We start from the raw sequence: 23,462 nt of genomic DNA, 5'->3' as shown, positions 1-23,462 counted from the left end.
ACTATGCCAACTACAGGATCGGTATATTGTCCACTACCACCTGTTAGGTGAGTAAGGGGTGCAATACCACCCACAGGATGGGTATGAGGGTCACATCCACCCAGAGGATGAGTATGGGGATCACATCCACCCACAGGAAGGGTATGGGGTCCAATACCACCCACAGGATGAGTATGGCGTCCACTACAACCCACAGGATGGGTATGGCGTCCACTACAACCCACAGGATGGGTATGGGGCTCCTACCACCCATAAAATGGGTATGGGGTCCAATAACACCCACTGGATGTGTATATGGCGTCCATTGGCGCGCGTCGAGCTCGAAAACCGCAGCATTCATCTCAGAACCATGCCTATTTCACGCAGATTCCTTAATAAACGTAAAAGTTTTATATGTCACAAGAAAGATAGAAATATAAGCTTCATTCTAAATACCTTACCATGGGCATATTTAAATTTAAACCGAAGATACGTGTACTTTTATAATAGCCGAGCTCCGACCCCGGACAGATCGATCGACCGAGCAACTCTCTCTCAGAACAATGTTTATTTCACGTGAATTCGTTAGTAAACATATATGTTTTATATGTCTCAAGAAAGACAGACATATAAGCTTCACTTTAAACACTTTACTATAGACATATTTAAATTTCTAATGAAGATTATTGTATTTTAAAAATTACGGAGCTCCCACCCCGTACAGACTGAACGACAGAGTAACTCTCTCTCAGATCAATGTTTATTTCACGTAAATTCGTTAATAAACACAAATGTTTTATAAGTCTTAAGCAAGATAGAAATAAGAGCTTCATTTTAAATACATTACAATAGACATATTTATAGCTCAAGTGAAGATACATATGTTTTTATAGTAGCGCTCAGTAGCTTGTCGGGCATGGAGTGCAGACGCCTACGCACTTGCCGATATATTGTATAATTAACAAAGATACGCTAATAAAGCCTAAAATCTTATATGCCTCCAGAAAGACCGATATATAAACATTATTATAATTGCACCAAATGAAATATATCGTGTTCGAGAACAAAGATATATCAATTTTAAATTAAGTTTCGACTCTCTCTCGGGTGAGAGAGATGGGGCGACTCTCGCCCCATCTATTAGAGATTCTGTGCACTAAATACCCAAAGCTACTCAAACCCTCCTAGCATTATTTAAGTAATGAAGTAATATGGTATATTTACTCACTATAATGTGGGTGCTGAATGCAGAACATGAGAAAACATATATTTACTCCAAACTAATATAATTTCATTATGAAATAAGTAGCATCAAAGGAAGTCGATGGTCCAAGCAGCAATGTTGTGGAGCGACTTATCCAAGATATATCGTTGTTTGGAAAGTGTTTGTTGGCATATCCAGTTGTCGCACTTCTCTGCTCAAATTATCACAAATTTAAATTATAATGTTAACAAGTAGAATACGTATTTTTAATAAAATCTAACATAACTAGCCAGAAAACATTTCACATTAATTAAAAATTATATGTTTGGAAGCTAAATCGACTTCATAGGACAATGGTTTTGTTATATATACTCGTTATTCGTTGACATGCGTTCGCTACTTAAACTACCATGTACTGTACTTATGTAAAATCTCCCATGTCTCTTCGCTCATCTCACCGAACCCTACAGGCTCTGTGATATATTGTTTAATTAATTGAGATTCACAAATAAAGCTAATAATTGTATATGTTATCAAAAAGGCAGAGCTTAGTTTAGTTCATTTATTATGCACTCCATACCCATCCTATGGACGATAGTGGAGTGTTACAGAGGCACATAATGGGCTCAGGGAATGAGCCCCACAATTCATATAGCCAAGCAAGTTATAATCTTGATAAGCTAGTTACAAAAGTCAATACACATTGTCACATCAACAATGGGCTCGAGTCCGACCACAAGTACAGTTTATAATTTAAGCAACTGACATATATGGAGGGCTAGTGTCACAATTGATATGTTTATCCTACACATAACCCCCTCTCCCCCATCCAATGGGCAGCGGTGGATAGGTTACAATCAAGTCGTTTTTTGCGTTTTATTCAGAGATTAGATCTTATTGGGTGAGGAAAGATATTCATATTTTAAAGAAGGCTTCTTGGCTGATGCTCTCCATTGATGGAAAATATACAACCTTTTGAAAATCAATGTTAGTTTGATCTAGATATTGTAATTAACGAAAGTATTTATGTCATCAGAAAGGTAGAAATATAGGATACATTTAAAATCCTTTGTCATAAATATAACTGAAGTGAAAACGAAGATATATGCGTTTTGATAGTTACTTGATGGCTTGCTCTGAGAGTGTGAAGCCCTGCACACCAGCCCATAAATTGTATAATTAGTTTCCATATATTTTAATTAATCTTAAAAATCTATATGACAGAAGAAAGGAAGATGTAGTCGTTAATGTGACAACATTTAAAAATATATATCTCTTAAGTTAAATAAATAATACCACCTTATCGCCGGTGTCCGGACACATGAAAATTACCTAGGTATCAGTATCCAGCCAGGCGGGGATCACAGGCTGCACAATACTGATAAATTATATAATGCACTACTTGTGGTCGATCTCGAACCCATTTATGATTTGACGACTTATAGTGAATTTTGTAACTAGCTCATTAAGATTGTATCTTGCTTAGCTAAATGAATTGTGGGGTTCGGTCCATTCATTTTCTTTCTTTATTATGCACCCCATAATACCCATCCTGTGGGCGGTGGTGTAAAGGATTACAGAGGCACATAATCGGTTCAGGAACTGAACCCTCTAGTTCGTTTAGCTAAGCAAATAACAATCTTTTGACGCTAGTTACAAAATTATTAATGTACACATACTTATGCATACATGTACATATACATACGTATACATATATAAATACACATACATATTTAATCACCCACACAAATACACACATCAGTAATTTTTTGTGTCACAAGTAATTCAACAAGAGGCTCACAACAGTCACTATACAAGGCACTTTACATCTATGAGGAGTCGCACAGTTACTAGTCTTGCTGCACACCCACCCAACTGGGCGGCAGCTTTACAGTTATGTGCTCCACACCCACCCAACTGGGCGGCAGCTTTACAGTCATGTGCTCCACACCCACCCAACTGGGCGGCAGCTTTACAGTTACCTGGTGTTATTCTTCACCTATATCTTTTTCTGGTTAATCCCTATTTACATTATGCAGTTCAGGTTTCGTCGCCATACTATAGTTTTTAGTTTAGTTAATTTATCACATAATGGGTTCAGGGACTGAACACACAATTTATTTATCTAAGCAAGTTACAATCTTGAGGAGCTAGCCACAAAATTCATAACACATCGTCACATCAACAACATGTGTTCGAGATCGACCACAAGTACAGTTTCTAAATTAAGCAAATGATATATGTGGAGAGCTAGTGTCACAATTGATATGTTTGTCCTGCACATTTCCACAGTAGTTTGCTTGGGTTTCTTGGGTACATAGACAAGAGACTGAACTTCAGCACCCACATACAACACATAAAGGGATGCTCTGAGAGAGAGAGAGAGAGAGAGAGAGAGAGAGAGGGAGAGTAAAAATATCCACTGAGGTCTGATTAAGTCCTTTTGGGGACCTTAATCATTAGGATGTTCAATGATTAACGCAAAGTGAAGCGTATTCAGATGGTATATTGACAACATTCAGCATATCTCATAATGACCTAGTCGTACTTGGTGCACAAATACCTTTTCCAAAGGAATCGCAAAACATAATTAAACACAACTGTACCGTACAGTGTTATATATTTATTTCAGTTTGAACAATTTTTAACATTAAAGAATAAATCCTTTAATTGGTTGAAATTGGTTTTAATATTCGAAATCTAATTTTTTGATGTTAAATAATATAAGGTTCAAATTTATTAAGATACATACTTTAAAAACTATTTCTATTTGAAATTTAAATAACATTAAAAGAGTACAGAATATAACAAATACCGACTATATAAAAGACCTGATAGTTGCAGCACTTAATTATGCTATTGTAACACATTGAAAGTAATAACATTATTTGATTCAGCAAAGCATTTGGTAAGGTTATAATAATAATAATAATAATAATAATAATAATAATAATAATAATAATGTATTAATTAAGTATTTTAAATTATAATTTACAACTTGCTAGCGCACAAGAAACAAATCCACGAATCATCATTACATTTTGTAACAGCTACACATGATCCATGGTGCCAAATATTGCAACGTTCACAGCATACCATCAGCTTCAAATCATTTAGCTTTCTGCAAATGCAGTACACTTCCATCGAGCATGACCGGATGATTCGTTTTCTTCTCAGTGTCTGAGCTGCAGGGAATGAGATGAGACACTTTCCTTTAAAGTTCTCTTGAAGATGTTGTCTCATTCTGCATATCATACGAGGTTCACCGGATCTACACCACTTGCAAGTGATGCAGCAAACGCCACAGCATATACCCCACTCATACTTGAGTCCTTGTGTCTGCTGACATTCATTATATTGCATATCAGCTTATCATCCTGGCAATTAGCAAGAGCATACAAGATAACTTCAGTAGATTTGGATGGTAATTTATGCCTGGTGTCGTATATGTTAATTTGTCCAGTTACTCCAATGTTGGAAACGGTGGCCCAGTGACAACCATCAACTTGGATAATTTGAATAAATTCACCAATTGTAACTGGCCAGGAGAGGTCCCGCTACCACGCTGGGTCATGAAGGCCTTCTAGGCTTGGCACAGTTTGTTTGATGAGGTCACATGCAGATTTTATATGAAGGTCAGAGAGCTGTACATTTGTTCCAATGTTCATTATCTCGTCATTTGTTAAATAATTTAACATTGTCGAATGTGAAGCACTGTTATCACTCTCCTTATTGTTGCATTGGTGTGAGGAGTGGCAGTGATTGGTTCAGTTTATTTTTTTTTTTTAAATAGGGACATAAATTTGTACTGCAGATACCAGTACAGTTGCACCGTTTCTTTATATATTTTATACTTGGGTTAGCAAGGCGAGACGCTTCTCGTAACGTGATACTGTTGGTATCAAATAGAAATAGTTTTTAAAGTATGTATCTTAATAAATTTGAACCTTATATTATCAACATCAACATATTATATTATTTAACATCAACAAATTAGATTTCGAATGTTAAAACCAATTTCAACCAATTAAAGGATTTATCCTTTTTAAAGGATTTAATTAAAGGATTTGACACAAAAATCAGTATGAAAATTACCTCGGCTGAGGATATTGAAAAACTTCAAGCTGATATTAATAAAGTTTTCGACTGGGCATCAGAAAATAACATGATGTTTAACAGTGATAAATTCCAGGTACTCAGGTACGGTAAAAATGAGGACCTTAAACATAATACAGAGTACAAAACACAATCAAATGTACCCATAGTATTAAAACAGCATGTAATGGATTTGGGAATAATAATGTCTGACGACCTAACGTTTAAGGAGCATAACCAAGCAAATATTGCGACAGCCAGAAAAATGATAGGATAGATTACGAGAACTTTCAAATCCAGGGATCCCATCACAATGGTTGTACTCTTGAAGTCACTTGTGTTGTCCCGTCTTGAGTACTGCTCAGTACTCACTTCCCCCTTCAGAGCAGGAGAGATTGCTGAAATAGAGGGAATACAGAGAACATATACGGCACGCATAGACGCAATAAAGCACCTAAATTATTGGGATCGTCTCAAAGCCCTCCAAATGTACTCACTAGAAAGAAGACGAGAGAGATATCAAATAATATACACCTGGAAGATACTGGAGGGCCAAGTACCAAATCTACACAGTAAAATAACAACGTACTGGAGTGAACGATATGGAAGAAAATGTAGAATAGAACCAGTGAAGAGCAGAGGTGCCATAGGCACAATCAGAGAACACTGAATAAACATCAGAGGTCCGCGGTTGTTCAACGTCCTCCCAGCAAGCATAAGAAATATTGCCGGAACAACCGGGGACATTTTCAAGAGGAAACTAGATTTATTCCTCCAAGGAGTGCCGGACCAACCGGGCTGTGGTGGGTATGTGGGCCTGCGGGCCGCTCCAAGCAACAGCCTAGTGGACCAAACTCTCACAAGTCAAGCCTGGCCTCGGGCCGGGCTTGGGGAGTAGAAGAACTCCCAGAACCCCATCAACCAGGTATCCTTTAATGTTAAAAATTGTTCAAATTGAAATAAATATATAACACTGTACAGTACAGTTGTGTTTGCCTGCCACAGCCTGCCACAGCCTTGAGAGCACGGAGCCTCTCTCTACATTGGCGACCCAGTCTGGCTAAACATTGCGGTACAGTAGAACCTCAAGACCAAGGTATTTGTATCTGGTAACTAGTCGAGCAGAGAGCCATCATCCAACTGCATTTTGCGATCGGCCCCACCCCGTCTGGGTGGGTGTCGGTTCAGGATCTTTGTTTTCTCTACTGAGATGACTAAGCATAGTTCCTGACATGTGGACAATACAGAGTTCAGAACATTTTGGGTGTTGGTATACCCATTGGTGTGGATCAGTATATCATCCACATAGCTAATGATGTGTTCGGTGGACCTTCTAGTTACAAAGTTTAAAAGTGCACTGATTAACACATTGAACAGAGTAGGACTGAGGACACCTCCCTGTGAAGTGCCAAGTTCAAAAAATCTCGTTACACTCCTATGCCCATGGAACAGTACAGATGACTTCCTGTTGGATAGATAGCCTCTTATCCACCGTAGAAGCCATCCTCCAACATTTATTTTAGCAAGTTCTCTCAGAATGACGTGTGGGTTAGCAATGTCAAAGGCTGACTTAAGATCTAGGAAAGTGGTGTATGACCTATCAGTATGCAGGGTGAGGAATGTGGTAATACAGTGATGTACACTCTTTCCATGCATAAAGCCATATATCTGGGGAGACAACATATTAATAATTTTGTAAAGGAGACGGTTGAGAACCATCCTCTCAAGACACTTATAGAGACAACTAGTGAGGGAGATTGGGCGAAAAGCACTCGGCTGGTGAGGTTTAGGAATGGGAATAATAACACTGTTGGTCCATGACTTAGGAAGCTCCCCAGTTACATAGCTCATATTATACAATTGAAGAAAGGTATTCCCTGGAATTAGCAGAAGCATCTGCAGTATGCCGTCAGTAACTCCATCCTCCCCGGGTGATGTAGCTTTGCTTTTATGTAGAGCAGAATCTAGTTTGTATTCAGTAAAAAGCATGTCACAGTCATCCTCTTGATGACGCATGAAGTCAAGGAGCCTTGCCCTATCAGTATATCTATTATTTAATTCATTCTTTGAGGGTAGAGGAAGACTGTCAAAGCTGGAAGTCGTGGCCCAAGCATCAACAAGCTCATTTGCTCTGTGCAAAGGATTAGGGTACGAGATCTCTGCAGCATTTTTCCCTTTGATCTTGTTGATATCCTTCCATGCCCGACTTAGTGGCGTGTGAGAATTGAGACCACGGACAAAAGTTTCCCAGTCTGTCTGCCTCAGCTCCACCATACGTTCCCTGGCCTTAGCCAGAGCCGCTTGAAAGAGCCGAAGCATTTCAGCAGTGCGGGTCCTTCTACAAGCTAGTCCAATTATTCTGGCAGTGCGTTTTAGTGTCTGCAATTTAGAATCATTATAATAAACATAAGTGCTATGACCAGTGTAATTTGGGTTACGTGGCCTGGACGATGGATCAAGTGATTCTATAAACTGCTCGATAGTACCTGTGAGCTCATTGTTAAAATCTTCAACTGATGAAGGCTCAGATGACTGCACCATTCTGACACATGGGCAACAAGATTGTCTCGTTGATCGATGGGCACAGCCAGCCTCTTCCGCTTGAACACTCCACCAGGGAGGATAGAGCTGCCAATGTTTACAGTGGCTAATATGGCCAGATGATCAGACGCCATATCTGGCACTATTGACGAGGCACACACGGTGTGGGAGACGTTGACACCGAGACATAGATCAAGAATACCTCCGTAGATATGCGTTGGTTCAAGGTCACCCACAATCTGTGCATCATCGTGACTACCTAATAGTGACAACAGATGGTTGCCGTTACGATTACTGAACTGCGAATTACTAATATTCCTATGTCTAGCGTTATAATCACCTTTAATGATGGTAGGCACAGTCTGAATACAGATAGGAAGGTCAGCATAATTAAAGTTACAAGGAGTTGATTATTTAGTACATAGTTGTTTTTCTCTTAAACTGGATGATAGAGGGGGAGTCTTTAACGTGATTGGGAATACATACATACATACATACATACATACATACATACATACATACATACATACATACATACATACATACATACATACATACATACATACATACATCCATACATACATGCATGCGTACATCCATTCATACATACATACATACATGCATACATACATACATACATACATACATACATACATACATACATACATACATACATACATACATACATACATACATACATACATACATGCATACATGCATGCATACATACATACATACATACATACATACATACATACATACATACATACATACATACATACATACATACATACATGCGTATATAAATACATGCGTATATACATGCGTATATAAATACATACATACATACATACATACATACATACATACATACATACATACATACATACATACATACATACATACATACATACATACATACATACATGCGTACATACATACATACATACATACATACATACATACATACATACATACATACATACATACATACATACACACATACATACATACATACATACATACATACATACATACATACATACATACATACATACATACATACATACATGCGTACATACATACATCCATACATACATGTATGCGTACATACATCCATCCATCCATCCATCCATCCATCCATACATACATACATACATACATACATACATACATACATACATACATACATACATACATGCATACATACATACATGCATGCGTACATACATACATCCATCCATCTATCCATACATACATACATACATACATACATACATACATACATACATACATACATACATACACACATACATACATACATACATACATACATACATACATACATACATACATACATACATACATACATACATACATGTGTACATACATACATACATACATACATACATACATACATACATACATACATACATACATACATACATACATACATACATGCGTACATACATACATCCATACATACATGCATGCGTACATACATACATCCATCCATCCATCCATCCATCCATACATACATACATACATACATACATACATGCATACATACATACATACATACATGTATGGGACCTACGAGGGGGCCTCGTAGCCTGGTCGTGGGGGCCTCGTAGCCTGGTGGATAGCGCGCAGGACTCGTAATTCTGTGGCGCGGGTTCGATTCCCGCACGAGGCAGAAAGAAATGGGCAAAGTTTCTTTCACCCTAAGTGCCCCTGTTACCTAGCAGTAAATAGGTACCTGGGAGTTAGTCAGCTGTCACGGGCTGCTTCCTGGGGTGTGTGTGTGTGGTGTGGAGAAAAAAAAAAAAAAAAAAAAAAAAAAAAAAAAAGTTAGTAAACAGTTGATTGACAGTTGAGAGGCGGGCCGAAAGAGCAAAGCTCAACCCCCGTAAAAACACAACTAGTAAACACATACATACATACATACATACATACATACATACATACATACATACATACATACATACATACATACATACATACATACATACACGTCCAGTCAGCATATAGCTATTTCGGGACAAAATCCAATACAGTTTATATTGGTGAGACGCCACTGTGATGAGGAGTTTAAATATCACAGGAACTGTAGGTTAATGTGTGACATAAGTGAGGTTAGATGAAGCATCTATAAGCATCAGCTGGAGGCTGATGGAGTGTTGTGGAGGCTGGTGGTACTATGCCCAGATGTTGGAGGGTGGATTTGACTCTCCCACCCTCCCCCCCCCCCACATTGACCGCAGTACGTCTAAGGTTACTTTCCACTCTCGCTTACCAAGGGTATAACCCCCGCCCCCCCCAACACACACACATGCATCAGATTCTTAACTTACAATATTTATGATTTACCAATTTATGTTACTACACTGACTGTCAATTTCACAATATTGTATAAACTTTGATGAATCGCTCGTCTATGGGTCATCCAATAATGTTAGCAGACTTCTAGATGTTACAACTGCTAGGTTTAGGCTCAGCTACAAGTACCTCTGGAAGTTTGTAACATCTGATGATGTAGATTTGACTAAATGTAAACTCTGTCAGCAGAACTATTCGCATACTTTGCGTCATTATATAATGGAATGTGAAAAATCGCGGAATTTAAAGATAACAACATCAATAGTGTCCATGAAATGTGTAAGTACTTCATTCATAATGATGTGCTGCTCGAAATCTTAGCGAAGTATCCAAAATTTGCTTACTGTAGGTAATGCATACACATGACTGTAAAGCTGCCGCCCAGTTGGGTGGGTGTGGAGCACATGACTGTAAAGCTGCCGCCCAGTTGGGTGGGTGTGGAGCACATGACTGTAAAGCTGCCGCCCAGTTGGGTGGGTGTGGAGCACATGACTGTAAAGCTGCCGCCCAGTTGGGTGGGTGTGGAGCACATGACTGTAAAGCTGCCGCCCAGTTGGGTGGGTGTGGAGCACATGACTGTAAAGCTGCCGCCCAGTTGGGTGGGTGTGGAGCACATGACTGTAAAGCTGCCGCCCAGTTGGGTGGGTGTGGAGCACATGACTGTAAAGCTGCCGCCCAGTTGGGTGGGTGTGGAGCACATGACTGTAAAGCTGCCGCCCAGTTGGGTGGGTGTGGAGCACATGACTGTAAAGCTGCCGCCCAGTTGGGTGGGTGTGGAGCACATGACTGTAAAGCTGCCGCCCAGTTGGGTGGGTGTGGAGCACATGACTGTAAAGCTGCCGCCCAGTTGGGTGGGTGTACAGCAAGACTAGTAACTGTGCGACTCCTCATAGATGTAAAGTGCCTTGTATAGTGACTGTTGTGAGCCTCTTGTTGAATCACTTGTGACACAAAAGATTACTGATGTGTGTATTTGTGGTGGTGATTAAATATGTATGTGTATGTATATATGTATACGTATGAATATGTACATGTATGCATAAGTATTTGTACATTAATAATTTTGTAACTAGCGTCAAAAGATTGTTATTTGCTTAGCTAAACGAACTAGAGGGTTCAGTTCCTGAACCGATTATGTGCCTCTGTAATCCTTTACACCACCGCCCACGGGATGTGTATTATGGGGTGCATAATAAAGAAAGAAAATGAATGGACCGAACCCCACAATTCATTTAGCTAAGCAAGTTACAATCTTAATGAGCTAGTTACAAAATTCACTATAAGTCGTCACATCATAAATGGGTTCGAGATCGACCACAAGTAGTGCATTACATAAATTTATCAGTATTGTGCAGCCTGTGATCCCCGCCTGGCTGGATACTGATACCTAGGTAATTTTTATGTGTCCGGACACCGGCAATAAGGTGGTATTATTTATTTAACTTAAGATATATATATTTTTAAATGTTGTCACATTAACGGCTACATCTTCCTTTCTTCTGACATATAGATTTTTAAGATTAATTAAAATATATGGAAACTAATTATACAATTTATTGGCTGGTGTGCAGGGCTTCACACTCTCAGAGCAAGCCATCAAGTAACTATCAAAACGCATATATCTTCGTTTTCACTTCAGTTATATTTATGACAAAGGATTTTAAATGTAGCCTATATTTCTACCTTTCAGATGACATAAATACTTTCGTTAATTACAATATCTAGATCAAACTAACATTGATTTTCAAAAGGTTGTATATTTTCCATCAATGGAGAGCATCAGCCAAGAAGCCTTCTTTAAAATATGAATATCTTTCCTCACCCAATAAGATCTAATCTCTGAATAAAACGCAAAAAACGACTTGATTGTAACCTATCCACCGCTGCCCATTGGATGGGGGAGAGGGGGTTATGTGTAGGATAAACATATCAATTGTGACACTAGCCCTCCATATATGTCAGTTGCTTAAATTATAAACTGTACTTGTGGTCGGACTCGAGCCCATTGTTGATGTGACAATGTGTATTGACTTTTGTAACTAGCTTATCAAGATTATAACTTGCTTGGCTATATGAATTGTGGGGCTCATTCCCTGAGCTCATTATGCGCCTCTGTAACACTCCACTATCGTCCATAGGATGGGTATGGAGTGCATAATAAATGAACTAAACTAAGCTCTGCCTTTTTGATAACATATACAATTATAAGCTTTATTTGTGAATCTCAATTAATTAAACAATATATCACAGAGCCTGTAGGGTTCGGTGAGATGAGCGAAGACATGGGAGATTTTACATAAGTACAGTACATGGTAGTTTAAGTAGCGAACGCATCAACGAATAACGAGTATATATAACAAAACCATTGTCCTATGAAGTCGATTTAACTTCCAAACATATATTTTTTAATTAATGTTAAATGTTTTCTGGCTAGTTATGTTAGATTTTATTAAAAATACGTATTCTACTTGTTAACATTATAATTTAAATTTGTGATAATTTGAGCAGAGAAGTGCGACAACTGGATATGCCAACAAACACTTTCCAAACAACGATATATCTTGGATAAGTCGCTCCACAACATTGCTGCTTGGACCATCGACTTCCTTTGATGCTACTTATTTCATAATGAAATTATATTAGTTTGGAGTAAATATATGTTTTCTCATGTTCTGCATTCAGCACCCACACTATAGTGAGTAAATATACCATATTACTTCATTACTTAAATAATGCTAGGAGGGTTTGAGTAGCTTTGGGTATTTAGTGCACAGAATCTCCAATAGATGGGGCGAGAGTCGCCCCATCTCTCTCACCCGAGAGAGAGTCGAAACTTAATTTAAAATTGATATATCTTTGTTCTCGAACATGATATATTTCATTTGGTGCAATTATAATAATGTTCATATATCGGTCTTTCTGGAGGCATATAAGATTTTGGCTTTATTAGCGTATCTTTGTTAATTATACAATATATCGGCAAGTGCGTAGGCGTCTGCACTCCATGCCCGACAAGCTACTGAGCGCTACTATAAAAACATATGTATCTTCACTTGAGCTATAAATATGTCTATTGTAATGTATTTAAAATGAAGCTCTTATTTCTATCTTGCTTAAGACTTATAAAACATTTGTGTTTATTAACGAATTTACGTGAAATAAACATTGATCTGAGAGAGAGTTGCTCTGTCGTTCAGTCTGTACGGGGTGGGAGCTCCGTAATTTTTAAAATACAATAATCTTCATTAGAAATTTAAATATGTCTATAGTAAAGTGTTTAAAGTGAAGCTTATATGTCTGTCTTTCTTGAGACATATAAAACATATATGTTTACTAACGAATTCACGTGAAATAAACATTGTTCTGAGAGAGAGTTGCTCGGTCGATCGATCTGTCCGGGGTCGGAGCTCGGCTATTATAAAAGTACACGTATCTTCGGTTTAAATTTAAATATGCCCATGGTAAGGTATTTAGAATGAAGCTTATATTTCTATCTTTCTTGTGACATATAAAACTTTTACGTTTATTAAGGAATCTGCGTGAAATAGGCATGGTTCTGAGATGAATGCTGCGGTTTTCGAGCTCGACGCGCGCCAATGGACGCCATATACACATCCAGTGGGTGTTATTGGACCCCATACCCATTTTATGGGTGGTAGGAGCCCCATACCCATCCTGTGGGTTGTAGTGGACGCCATACCCATCCTGTGGGTTGTAGTGGACGCCATACTCATCCTGTGGGTGGTATTGGACCCCATACCCTTCCTGTGGGTGGATGTGATCCCCATACTCATCCTCTGGGTGGATGTGACCCTCATACCCATCCTGTGGGTGGTATTGCACCCCTTACTCACCTAACAGGTGGTAGTGGACAATATACCGATCCTGTAGTTGGTATAGTAGACACAATACCATCCTGTTTAGAGTAGTTTACCCATAGACATTCCAATGAACCATCGTTTTCTGTTAGCGTTCCTACAAAACATCCTTTAAAGATTTGTAAAGCACCAACTATGGTATATAATATTGATTGGCGAAGGACTGTTATTCTATGTAATAATTTTTAGTGCTTATTATAATTTACTAAGAACAACTAATATTTCTCAAAACAAAACTACAAACCTTCAATAGGAAGTAGCTGATCTATAATATTCTAAGAGCATGGACAATAGTAGGTAAATTTCACAACCCATGTGGGACCTGAAAAGTACAATTTTCCTTATAATTGAACCAATCACGACTATTCTGCTATCTAGGTTGACGGACGGGTACTGTGAGACGCAAGTTGGTACGTGAGGAAGAGTTTGGGCCTTGAAAAAAAAAGTAACTGGGAATATATCACATATTTACTAATTCATATTCAACATATTGACTTTAAGCATTAAGTCATATATGTGCTGTCTTGTGTGAGAACGGGTTGGTATCAACCCTGGCTAACACCTACATTGACCTCAGTGTTGCACAACCAGGTGGCGCTGCCACCCACAGGGAATCAGCCAAATCCCTTAAGTACAGAGAACTGGATCACCACTACAATTTTGTCCCCATTGCTTCTGAGACACTCGGTGCCTGGGGTAAAAGTGCTACCAGTTTTTTTAAGGAACTGGGTTCTAGGCTGATTGAAACAACAAGGGACCCTAAAGCTGCCAGCTTCCTTTTTCAGCGCCTCAGCGTAACAATACAGAGGAGAAATGCACACTGCATTCAGGGTTCCTGCCCGCCATCTGAGGAGCTGGAGGAACTCCACAACTTATAATGATCTTTATACCCTATATGTAATTAGTTATTTGTAGCAAAGTTTAAATAAAACATATATATGTGTGTATATACAAAGGAATGTGGGTGGTAGGAGAAGAAAATATTAGTGTTCAGTGAGAATCCACAAGGTCTTCTTTGAATACTCCTTATTTTCTTCTCCGAGACCATGGGTCCCCACATTTGCACCAGAGGTACCTTCACAACTTTATATATATATATATATATCGTACCCAAGGGTCGGGTGCGTACCCAAGATACAGCACGCATTTCCCCTCTGAACAGCGACACTGAGGCGCTGAAACATAAAACTGGCCGCTCTTGGGTCTCTAGTCTTCCCAATGAGTTCCTCGCCCAGCTCCTTCAGGAACTTAAGTGCACATTTACCCCAGGCGCCCAGAGTCTCAGAGCCTATTGGCACGAACCTGTAACAACGTTCTAGGTCCCTGTACTTGTTAGTTTTCTGGGTCTCCCTGAAGGTGGCTGCCCCGCCTCCCTCAGCTGCGCTGTAAAGTAGATAGGTATCAGCCAATGTGGATGCACACGTGTAGTCCCACACGACCTGTTTACCTTCCCTCCACGGCTGCAGGGTGACTCCATCTGGGCGTTTTTGGCTGTTGTCAGGTCTGCACAACTGAGGTTCCCTTTGTGCTGGGCATCCAGCTGAAGCCAAACTTCTCTTGATGATGTCATTGACTGCTTCATGTCTGGCAATCTTTCCCTGTGTCTTACGACAGATGAGACCATGGCTGCCGTATTGGTCTGCCCGTGCATGGCCGCAAATACACCGGTGCTCGGTGGAGATAGGGGCGGCAAGGCGCAGAGCAACACCAATACTTAGGGTCCGATGGTCCAGGCGGGTGCCCAAGGCGGAATTAGGGACTGCCAACAGGAAGTCCCCGGCATGGGGCGCTTGCACAGCTAGAAGACGCGCTTTGTCCTTCCTGGAAGCTGCCTCCAGCAATGATGTGGCGATGTTCTCCACTATGGGGCTATTCCATTTGGACTATTTGCAGTCATTTGGAAAAGTCGGTCGAGGATGAGAGTTGACGAGAGTGTCCCACTGACCGGCTCCTTCCGCGAATTTGGGATCATGAATCCCAATGGAGTCTCTTAGGTGTTCCGGTAGTATTTCCTTAACTAATTCACCTGTTGCACTGGTCGAAGATAAGAATGCTGGCAATGCTAACTGTGTCGCCTTGCGAATACCTATTCCCCCGAGTCTAACTGGGAGCGTTGCTTGGTCCCATTGGTCATCTTGCAGGGAGAGGTTTAACACTTTCACGGTTATTGACCTTAGGAGTGTGTCATATTCTGTTAATTTTGGGCTGTCGAAGGAGGGAGCACACCTTAGGAAATAGATCAGTCTGGGCAAAGCCAGGCACCTTGTGAGAAGGTACAAAGCATCGTGGGCGTCCAAAGCCCCTATTCTTCCTTCCATCCTCCTCAGGTCGTTCAGCTTTTCTTCGAGGACTACCTCAATGGCGCTCGAGCCCAGAGGTGCCCCTAGCAGCACACTGTCGGTGGGAGCGATCACTTGGGCTCCTGGCAATATGGTTCGCACTGCATCTATGGTTGGTTGGCTAGATGAGATGATTTCACACTTTAATGGGTGTAGGGTGAGTCCTAACTCCTCTCCCTTAGATTTCACCAGCTGTAGATCTTCTAGCAGGGACTCCTGTGTCCCTGCCAGGGTGCCATCGTCCAGGAACCAGATGTTGAGTTCGCTGGTCAACCTGCTTGTGACTTCTTTAACAGCCATGCAAAAAAGAAAACCCTGAGACCCTGGTCTGTAATTACCAGGGTCATTGGGTTTCGGTATGGGAATAATTATTGCATGTTTCAATTGTGTGGGCAACACACCACTTAGGAATAATTTGTTAAACAGGTGGAGTAGTGGATTCCCAGACACTTCACACAGTGCATTGAGTATGTCGTAGGTGACGCCATCTTCACCAGGTGCTGTACTTTTACCCTTTTTCATAGCCCCCTTTACTTCCTGGGCTGTGATTGGTTCCCCATATTCGTCATCACTAGACAGTGCTCTTGTTATCCTAATCCTTCTGTCATTATGTCGGAGGAGCTGTTCCCTGCTTACTTCTGCAGGGAGGGAGGAGGAGGAGGATGCATCACTCCACTTGTGAATTAGTTCTTCAGCCTTACTCTGGGGGTCTTTGTGAACCACAGGCCTGGTTCTGCTCCCCTTAGCTATCTGAATTTTTGCCCATACATGTCTTGCAGATGTTTTTCTTCCAATGGAGCTAGTGAAGTCAAGCCATTGTCTTTCCCGCTCTTTAATCTTCTCTTCCCTGGCTACTTGACACACAGTTTTAAACAGCTCTTGATTGCTGTCAGTGGGATGTCTCCGGTACTCTCTACTCAAGCTCCTTACATTTGCATTGAGCATCTTTATGTAGTCGTTCTCATACCATTTTATTTTCTTCTTCTGAGGGTTACTACGCCCAGTCGTACGGCGCGGAACTCTGAGACTCAATTTGGTGATTAAGGTCATCAACAAATGTATCAATGTCTTCTGGGCTTTGGTATTCCGTGAACCAGTCACTCGTCCTGTTTATGAAGTGCGGCCTCATATCTGGTCCGAGTGATAACCTTTTTCTTTTATTCGTCTCTTTCCTTCTCTTGCTCATGTCGACGGTGGTAATCAGTGCCCAATGGTCACTACATAAACTGTGCACAATGTGTGTACTGGCATCTGTGTCCTGTGCATTCAGCAGGAGAGCATAGTCTAATCTTCCTCCTCTGAGGTGAGTTGGCTGTTCATCACCCAGGACCCTAAGGTGTTCACTTCCCCTGACAAAGAGTGACAGTTTCCGTCCATTGACATTGGGCTGATGACAGTTGGCACCAAAGTGTGAGTGCCTGGCATTCAGGTCACCGACCAGCAGGGTAGGTTCTTCATTAACAAATTCAGGCAGTGTGTCAAGGTCAAGTTTACTCTGTGGCACATATAGGTTGATTATATGTAGAGCATTATTGTTTAAGTGAAGGGTTACTCCCAGTGATTCAAACTCATCCCCCATGTGAAGATCATCAGTCATCTGTGCAGGTATGTTGTTGCTGACATAGGTAATAAGACCCCGTTTCCTGTCCCCAGAGGGCAGGGGAAACGGTTCCTGTTTTTGTAACATATATGTTTTTGTAAAGTGTATGAGTTTCGGTGATGTAGTAAAAGTATCTATCATACCTGGTTGGAGTTAATGGATGCTCGCTTGACTGTTATTATTTTGGTGACCGGCAGATCAGCTGTGACTCGCATGTATACAGGTTGGTGTTATGTACTTTATTATTTTCTGTTTGTTCTAGCTTTAGTTCATATGCAGTTTGCTTATTGTTATAGTGAGTAGAAAGTCGTGGGAATTATCTTACAGCAGTAAGATAATCCGCTGCTTGATTGCTAGAGTGCACGGTTCTAAAATCGATAGGAGTGGACTTAGTTCTATCATGGTCCCGACAATATAATACAATTTTCTTTCATAAATAAATAAATAAATAAATAAATTTTTATTCAGGTAAGGTACATACATACAAGGTAAGATACAAAAGTTGATGGATTTATAGATAGAGCTAGTACATACAATGCCTAAAGCCACTATTACGCAAAGCGTTTCGGGCAGGAAAAACACTAAGACTAAAGCTTAATACTAATTGAGATTAAAGCATAAATTGTGATGAGAAAAAATAAGAAAAAAATGGAAAAAAGGGGGGGGGGAACATGGCAGAAAAAAGCAAAAATATAATTTGGTCAACAAAACACCATTGTTTAAAATAGAAGACATGGGTTGACATTTTGGGGGTGAGGTAGGTTACATTGAGTTAATTAGGTGGTACTTAGTTTTTATCTTAAACTGGTTGAGAGAGGTACAGTCTTTAACATGATTGGGAAGGTCATTCCACATTCTGGGTCCCTTGATTTGTAAAGCATTTCTAGTTTGACTAAGTCGTACTCTTGGAATATCAAATAGGTATTTGTGTCTGGTGTGGTACTCATGGGATCTGTTACAACCTTCTAGGAAGCTTTTAAGGTCAGGACTGACATTACAGTTCAGCGTTTTATATATATAAAGTACACATGAGAGGATGTGCAGGGACTTAATATCTAACATATTCAGGGATTTGAGTAAGGGTACTGAATGATGTCTGGGGCCAGTGTGAGATATTGTCCTAATAGCAGCTTTGTGTTGAGTAATTAGAGAACGTAAACGATTTTGGGTAGTAGAACCCCAAACACAAATACCATAGTTGAGATATGGATAGATGAGGGAGTAATAGAGAGTCACCAGGGCAGGGCGAGGTACATAATATCTGATCTTAGAAAGAATGCCAACAGTTTTCGAAACTTTTTTTGATATATTTAGAATGTGTCCCTGGAAATTCAGCTTTCGGTCAATGAGAATGCCAAGGAATTTGCCATCTACTTTGTTACAAATTTGGGTATTGTTAATCCTGAGATTTATTTGATTTGAGGATTTATTGCCAAACAAAATATAGAAAGTTTTGTCAATATTAAGGGTGAGTTTGTTGGCAGTTAGCCAGTGATGGACTTTATTTAGCTCAGTATTCACTGTGACATTTAAAATGAAGGTCGTATCGTCAGCAAATAGAATTGGTTTGAGATGTTGGGAGGCATTTGGAAGGTCATTAATGTAGATGAGAAAGAGGAGATGTATGCTATATGCCAAGTATGCTGCCCTGGGGAACACCAATGTTGATGGGTAGGGTAGGAGAAATTGAATTATTCACAGAAACATACTGGAGCCTGTCAGTAAGGTAAGACTTAATGTACTGCAAGGAGTGACCTCTGACTCCATAATGTTGTAATTTAAGAAGAAGGTTTTGGTGGTTGACAGTGTCAAAAACCTTACGTAGGTCTACAAATAACCCAACAGGGAACTCATTTTTATCAAGAGCTGTATGTATCAAGTTAATCATACTAATAAGAGCATCGTTAGTGCTTTTTTGGGGTCTGAAGCCATATTGACAAGAGCTAAGTATATTGAGTTTGGCTAGATAGGAGTAAAGCTGCTTATAGATTAGTTTTTCATATATTTTTGATAAGTTTGGCAGAATTGATATAGGTCTGAAGTTGTTAACATCAGTGGGCTCACCACATTTGTGGACAAGGGTTACTCTCCCTTTTTTTAGAATATCTGGAAAGGTTTGGAGTTTAAGTGACTTGTTGAAGAGCAAAGCAATGGCAGGAGCTAAAAATCTGGAGGCTTTTTTGTCAATAAGAGTTGGTATATCCTCAAGGGCACTAGACTTGGTTTTAAGGGAAAGGATTATGTCAGTAACATCAGTGGAATTAGTAGGCATTAGGTACAGAGACTGTGGATAGTTTCCTGAAAGATAGTCCTGAATATTAGTACTGGACGATGGAATATCATTTGCAAGGGATGACCCAATGGAAGAGAAGAACCTATTGAACTCAAGAGCAGTGTCAGAGGCTGAAAGCAGACCATCATTATTTGATAGGAGTATTGGTTTGGCTGGGATAGGAGTATTAATATTGCCCTTTGTGTGGGTAAATTTGTCTTCGTAGTATTTAATTTTGGCTCTCCTAATTATTTTAGATAGCAATGATGAGTAATTCTTTGAGAATTCTTTGGAGACAATTCCTAACCTATACTTCTTCTCAAGGTCATGTTTTTTATTAATGGATTTAAGTAGCCCCTTTGTAAGCCAAGGATTGTTTAGCCTTTTAGTTGTGACTTGTTTCTTTAGCATAGGACAGTGGGTGTTATAAAGGCTGAGAGTTTTTTGAAGAAATGATTGCACTGCTAGGTTGATGTCCCCTATGTTCCCTAATTCAGATTCCCAGTTGATATTAGCAGCAGCAGCAGCTATAAAATTGCCTATAGCAGTTTCATTGTGCAGCTTAAAGCTTATCTCCCTTGTCTCTAGAGGTGGTTTGTTAATGTTGGTTAGGAGAAATGTGGGGTAATGGTCTGTAGTGCTGTCGAGGATTATACCTGAAATAAGCGGAGAGGTTATGTTGGTCCAGATGTGATCAAGAGCCGTGGCAGTGCTGTCAGTGATTCTAGTAGGTCTAGTGATTACGGGTATGAGGAAGCAGGAATTCATACAGTTAAGGAAACTAGCAGCAGGAGAGTTATCAGGCTCGCAGAGGTCAATGTTAAAGTCACCAGAAATAATTAAGTGGTTTTTGTTCAGTCGGTTCTCTAGTATAAGATTTCTAAGGTTTGAGTTAAATTCAGTCACATCAGTGTTAGGGATCCTATAGACTGCTCACACAGTCAAGACAGCCTCGCTACCCTTGACTCTGAAACAGGCAAAGATATACTCTCTACAAGGGTCTCTAGATTTAATTACTTTTAAGCAAGTCAGTTCTAGTGGTAGTAAAGAGAAGTACCACCACCTCTGTGTATAGGACGACAGTTGTGAATAACTGAGTAGTTTGGTATGTTGTAGAGTTGAGTAGTGTCCTCTTTTAACCACGTTTCAGTAAACACAATAAAAGAGAATTTGCTGTCAACTGTTTGAATCAGGGCATTAACATAATCAAAGTGCTTGCAAAGAGATCTTACATTCAAGTTAATTACAGGAACATTGTGATTACACGCTAAAACATTGTTTACGTCATGTACTGTGTAATATCTGCAATTTTGGTCATTAAAGTGCTGATTGTCATAGATACTAGATAAGAGGTTAAGGTCTGGATCTATAATAGTTTGCATAAGAGGGCTGTTTTACAGAAAAGCCAAAAAAACAATGATAAAAGAACTAGCTATGAAAAATATATATATATATATATAAAACTATACACAAAAATGAGGTAGGTTGCTTAGAAGTACTTTCAGGTACACTGTAGGTAATTATTTGCTCTAATGATCAAAATTGCACAGGCAAAGCAAAAGAGCACAATGGAGCAAGGGTGGTGAGGCTAGGCAACCTGGGTTACAAGGGTGGTGAGGCTAGGCCACCTGGGTTACAAGGGTGGTGAGGCTGGGCAACCTGGGTTACAAGGGTGGTGAGGCTAGGCCACCTGGGTTACAAGGGTGGTGAGGCTGGGCAACCTGGGTTACAAGGGTGGTGAGGCTAGGCAACCTGGGTTACAAGGGTGGTGAGGCTAGGCAACCTGGGTTACAAGGGTGGAGAGGCTAGGCAACCTGGGTTACAAGGGTGGAGAGGCTGGGCAACCTGGGTTACAAGGGTGGTGAGGCTAGGCAACCTGGGTTACAAGGGTGGTGAGGCTAGGCAACCTGGGTTACAAGGGTGGAGAGGCTAGGCAACCTGGGTTACAAGGGTGGAGAGGCTAGGCAACCTGGGTTACAAGGGTGGAGAGGCTAGGCAACCTGGGTTACAAAGAAAAAGTAGACTAAAAATTCTAAAGTAATATAAACTTAATGGTAATTTAAGTAATAAAAACTTAATGGGAACTTAGGAATGTAAAAAATAACCTAGAATAATTACTAACAATAGATGACCAAAAAAGTCAAAAACCAATTATGAAATCTATAAAATGAAAAGCTTGCTTACTATACTATTATAAGTACACTATAGTTGAATACTAGAGTTACACTAAAACAAAATGAGGTAGTTTAAATAGAGATGCACTCAGGAACACTGAAGTTAATACTAGAGGACACAGGCAAAGCCAGTGTACTATGGAACATGGAAGTAAGAAGAAAAAAGAAAAAAGACAATAATAAAGATGACAATTTTTTTTAAACTAAAGTAAAAACCTTTTGAAAGGAAAGGCAGAGCTAAAGTACACAATGGTAGTTAAATGAGATTATAATTTGAATTCTGGCTATACAGCCAGAATTTCGTCTTTCAAATACAATCTTCTGCTCTTTTATACATCAATTTATGTTATAACCCCTACCATTCTGCTACATTCAATTTCCCCATGACAAATAAAGAAATTCTTTTATAGGAATGATAATATCTCCTGGCACGAGTTTGTTAACGCCGGGAGATGTGGTCCACCGTCTGGCGGAGAGCGAGGCTGACTGCGTGGTGTGCGGGCCAGCTATGGCGGCCGCCTTGGACCCTGTCACCCGCTCCATCCCGCGCAGGCTGGTCGTCACTCATCACTCTCAACATGTTCCGTGGGCCTCACTTATTCCTTTATTTATATCACAAATCTTGCCAGCAATGCATTTATTTCAAATTTAGATGTAACTACAAAATACTTAAAATATTTATCAGAATGTGATTCATTCCTCAATATTTTGAACTTCATGTCTGGTCTATTTATTTACGGACAACATATCATATACTGATATAGTTTTAAATGTATTTGGTGTCTTTTTGTGTTTGTTTACAGAGATGGTTGGATCTGGTATCAAGATCTGTTGGAGTCTGCTAGAGGGAGGCCGACGAGGCCTTGTGTTCTCAGCAGAGGGGATGACATTGCTCAGATCTTCTTCACCTCCGGGACAACAGGCAAACCCAAAATGGTTCCACATACTCAGGCGAGCTACGGCATTGGCCTCGCACCAGCAGCCAGGTAATGTTACATTCT

At 40.0% G+C, this 23,462-nt stretch overlaps 1 protein-coding gene across 4 annotated transcripts in view; it reads left to right on the top strand.

The window, feature by feature from the left end:
* Nucleotides 1–23,462, top strand: part of LOC123769148 (acyl-coenzyme A synthetase ACSM3, mitochondrial) — a 401,722-nt gene that overhangs the window by 293,890 nt on the left and 84,370 nt on the right. For all 4 annotated transcript variants that reach the window (XM_045760127.2, XM_045760117.2, XM_045760154.2 and 1 more), the window contains 2 exons: nt 22,872–23,046; nt 23,265–23,447. In XM_045760127.2, the coding sequence (XP_045616083.1) occupies nt 22,872–23,046; nt 23,265–23,447 (358 nt within the window). The remainder of the gene's footprint in view (nt 1–22,871; nt 23,047–23,264; nt 23,448–23,462) is intronic.

The sequence above is a fragment of the Procambarus clarkii genome, chromosome 86, assembly GCF_040958095.1.
Source record: "Procambarus clarkii isolate CNS0578487 chromosome 86, FALCON_Pclarkii_2.0, whole genome shotgun sequence".
In the NCBI taxonomy this organism is placed as follows: domain Eukaryota; kingdom Metazoa; phylum Arthropoda; class Malacostraca; order Decapoda; family Cambaridae; genus Procambarus; species Procambarus clarkii.
Note: the sequence above shows the minus strand (reverse complement) of the source record. Positions and strands in the feature narration are given on the sequence as shown.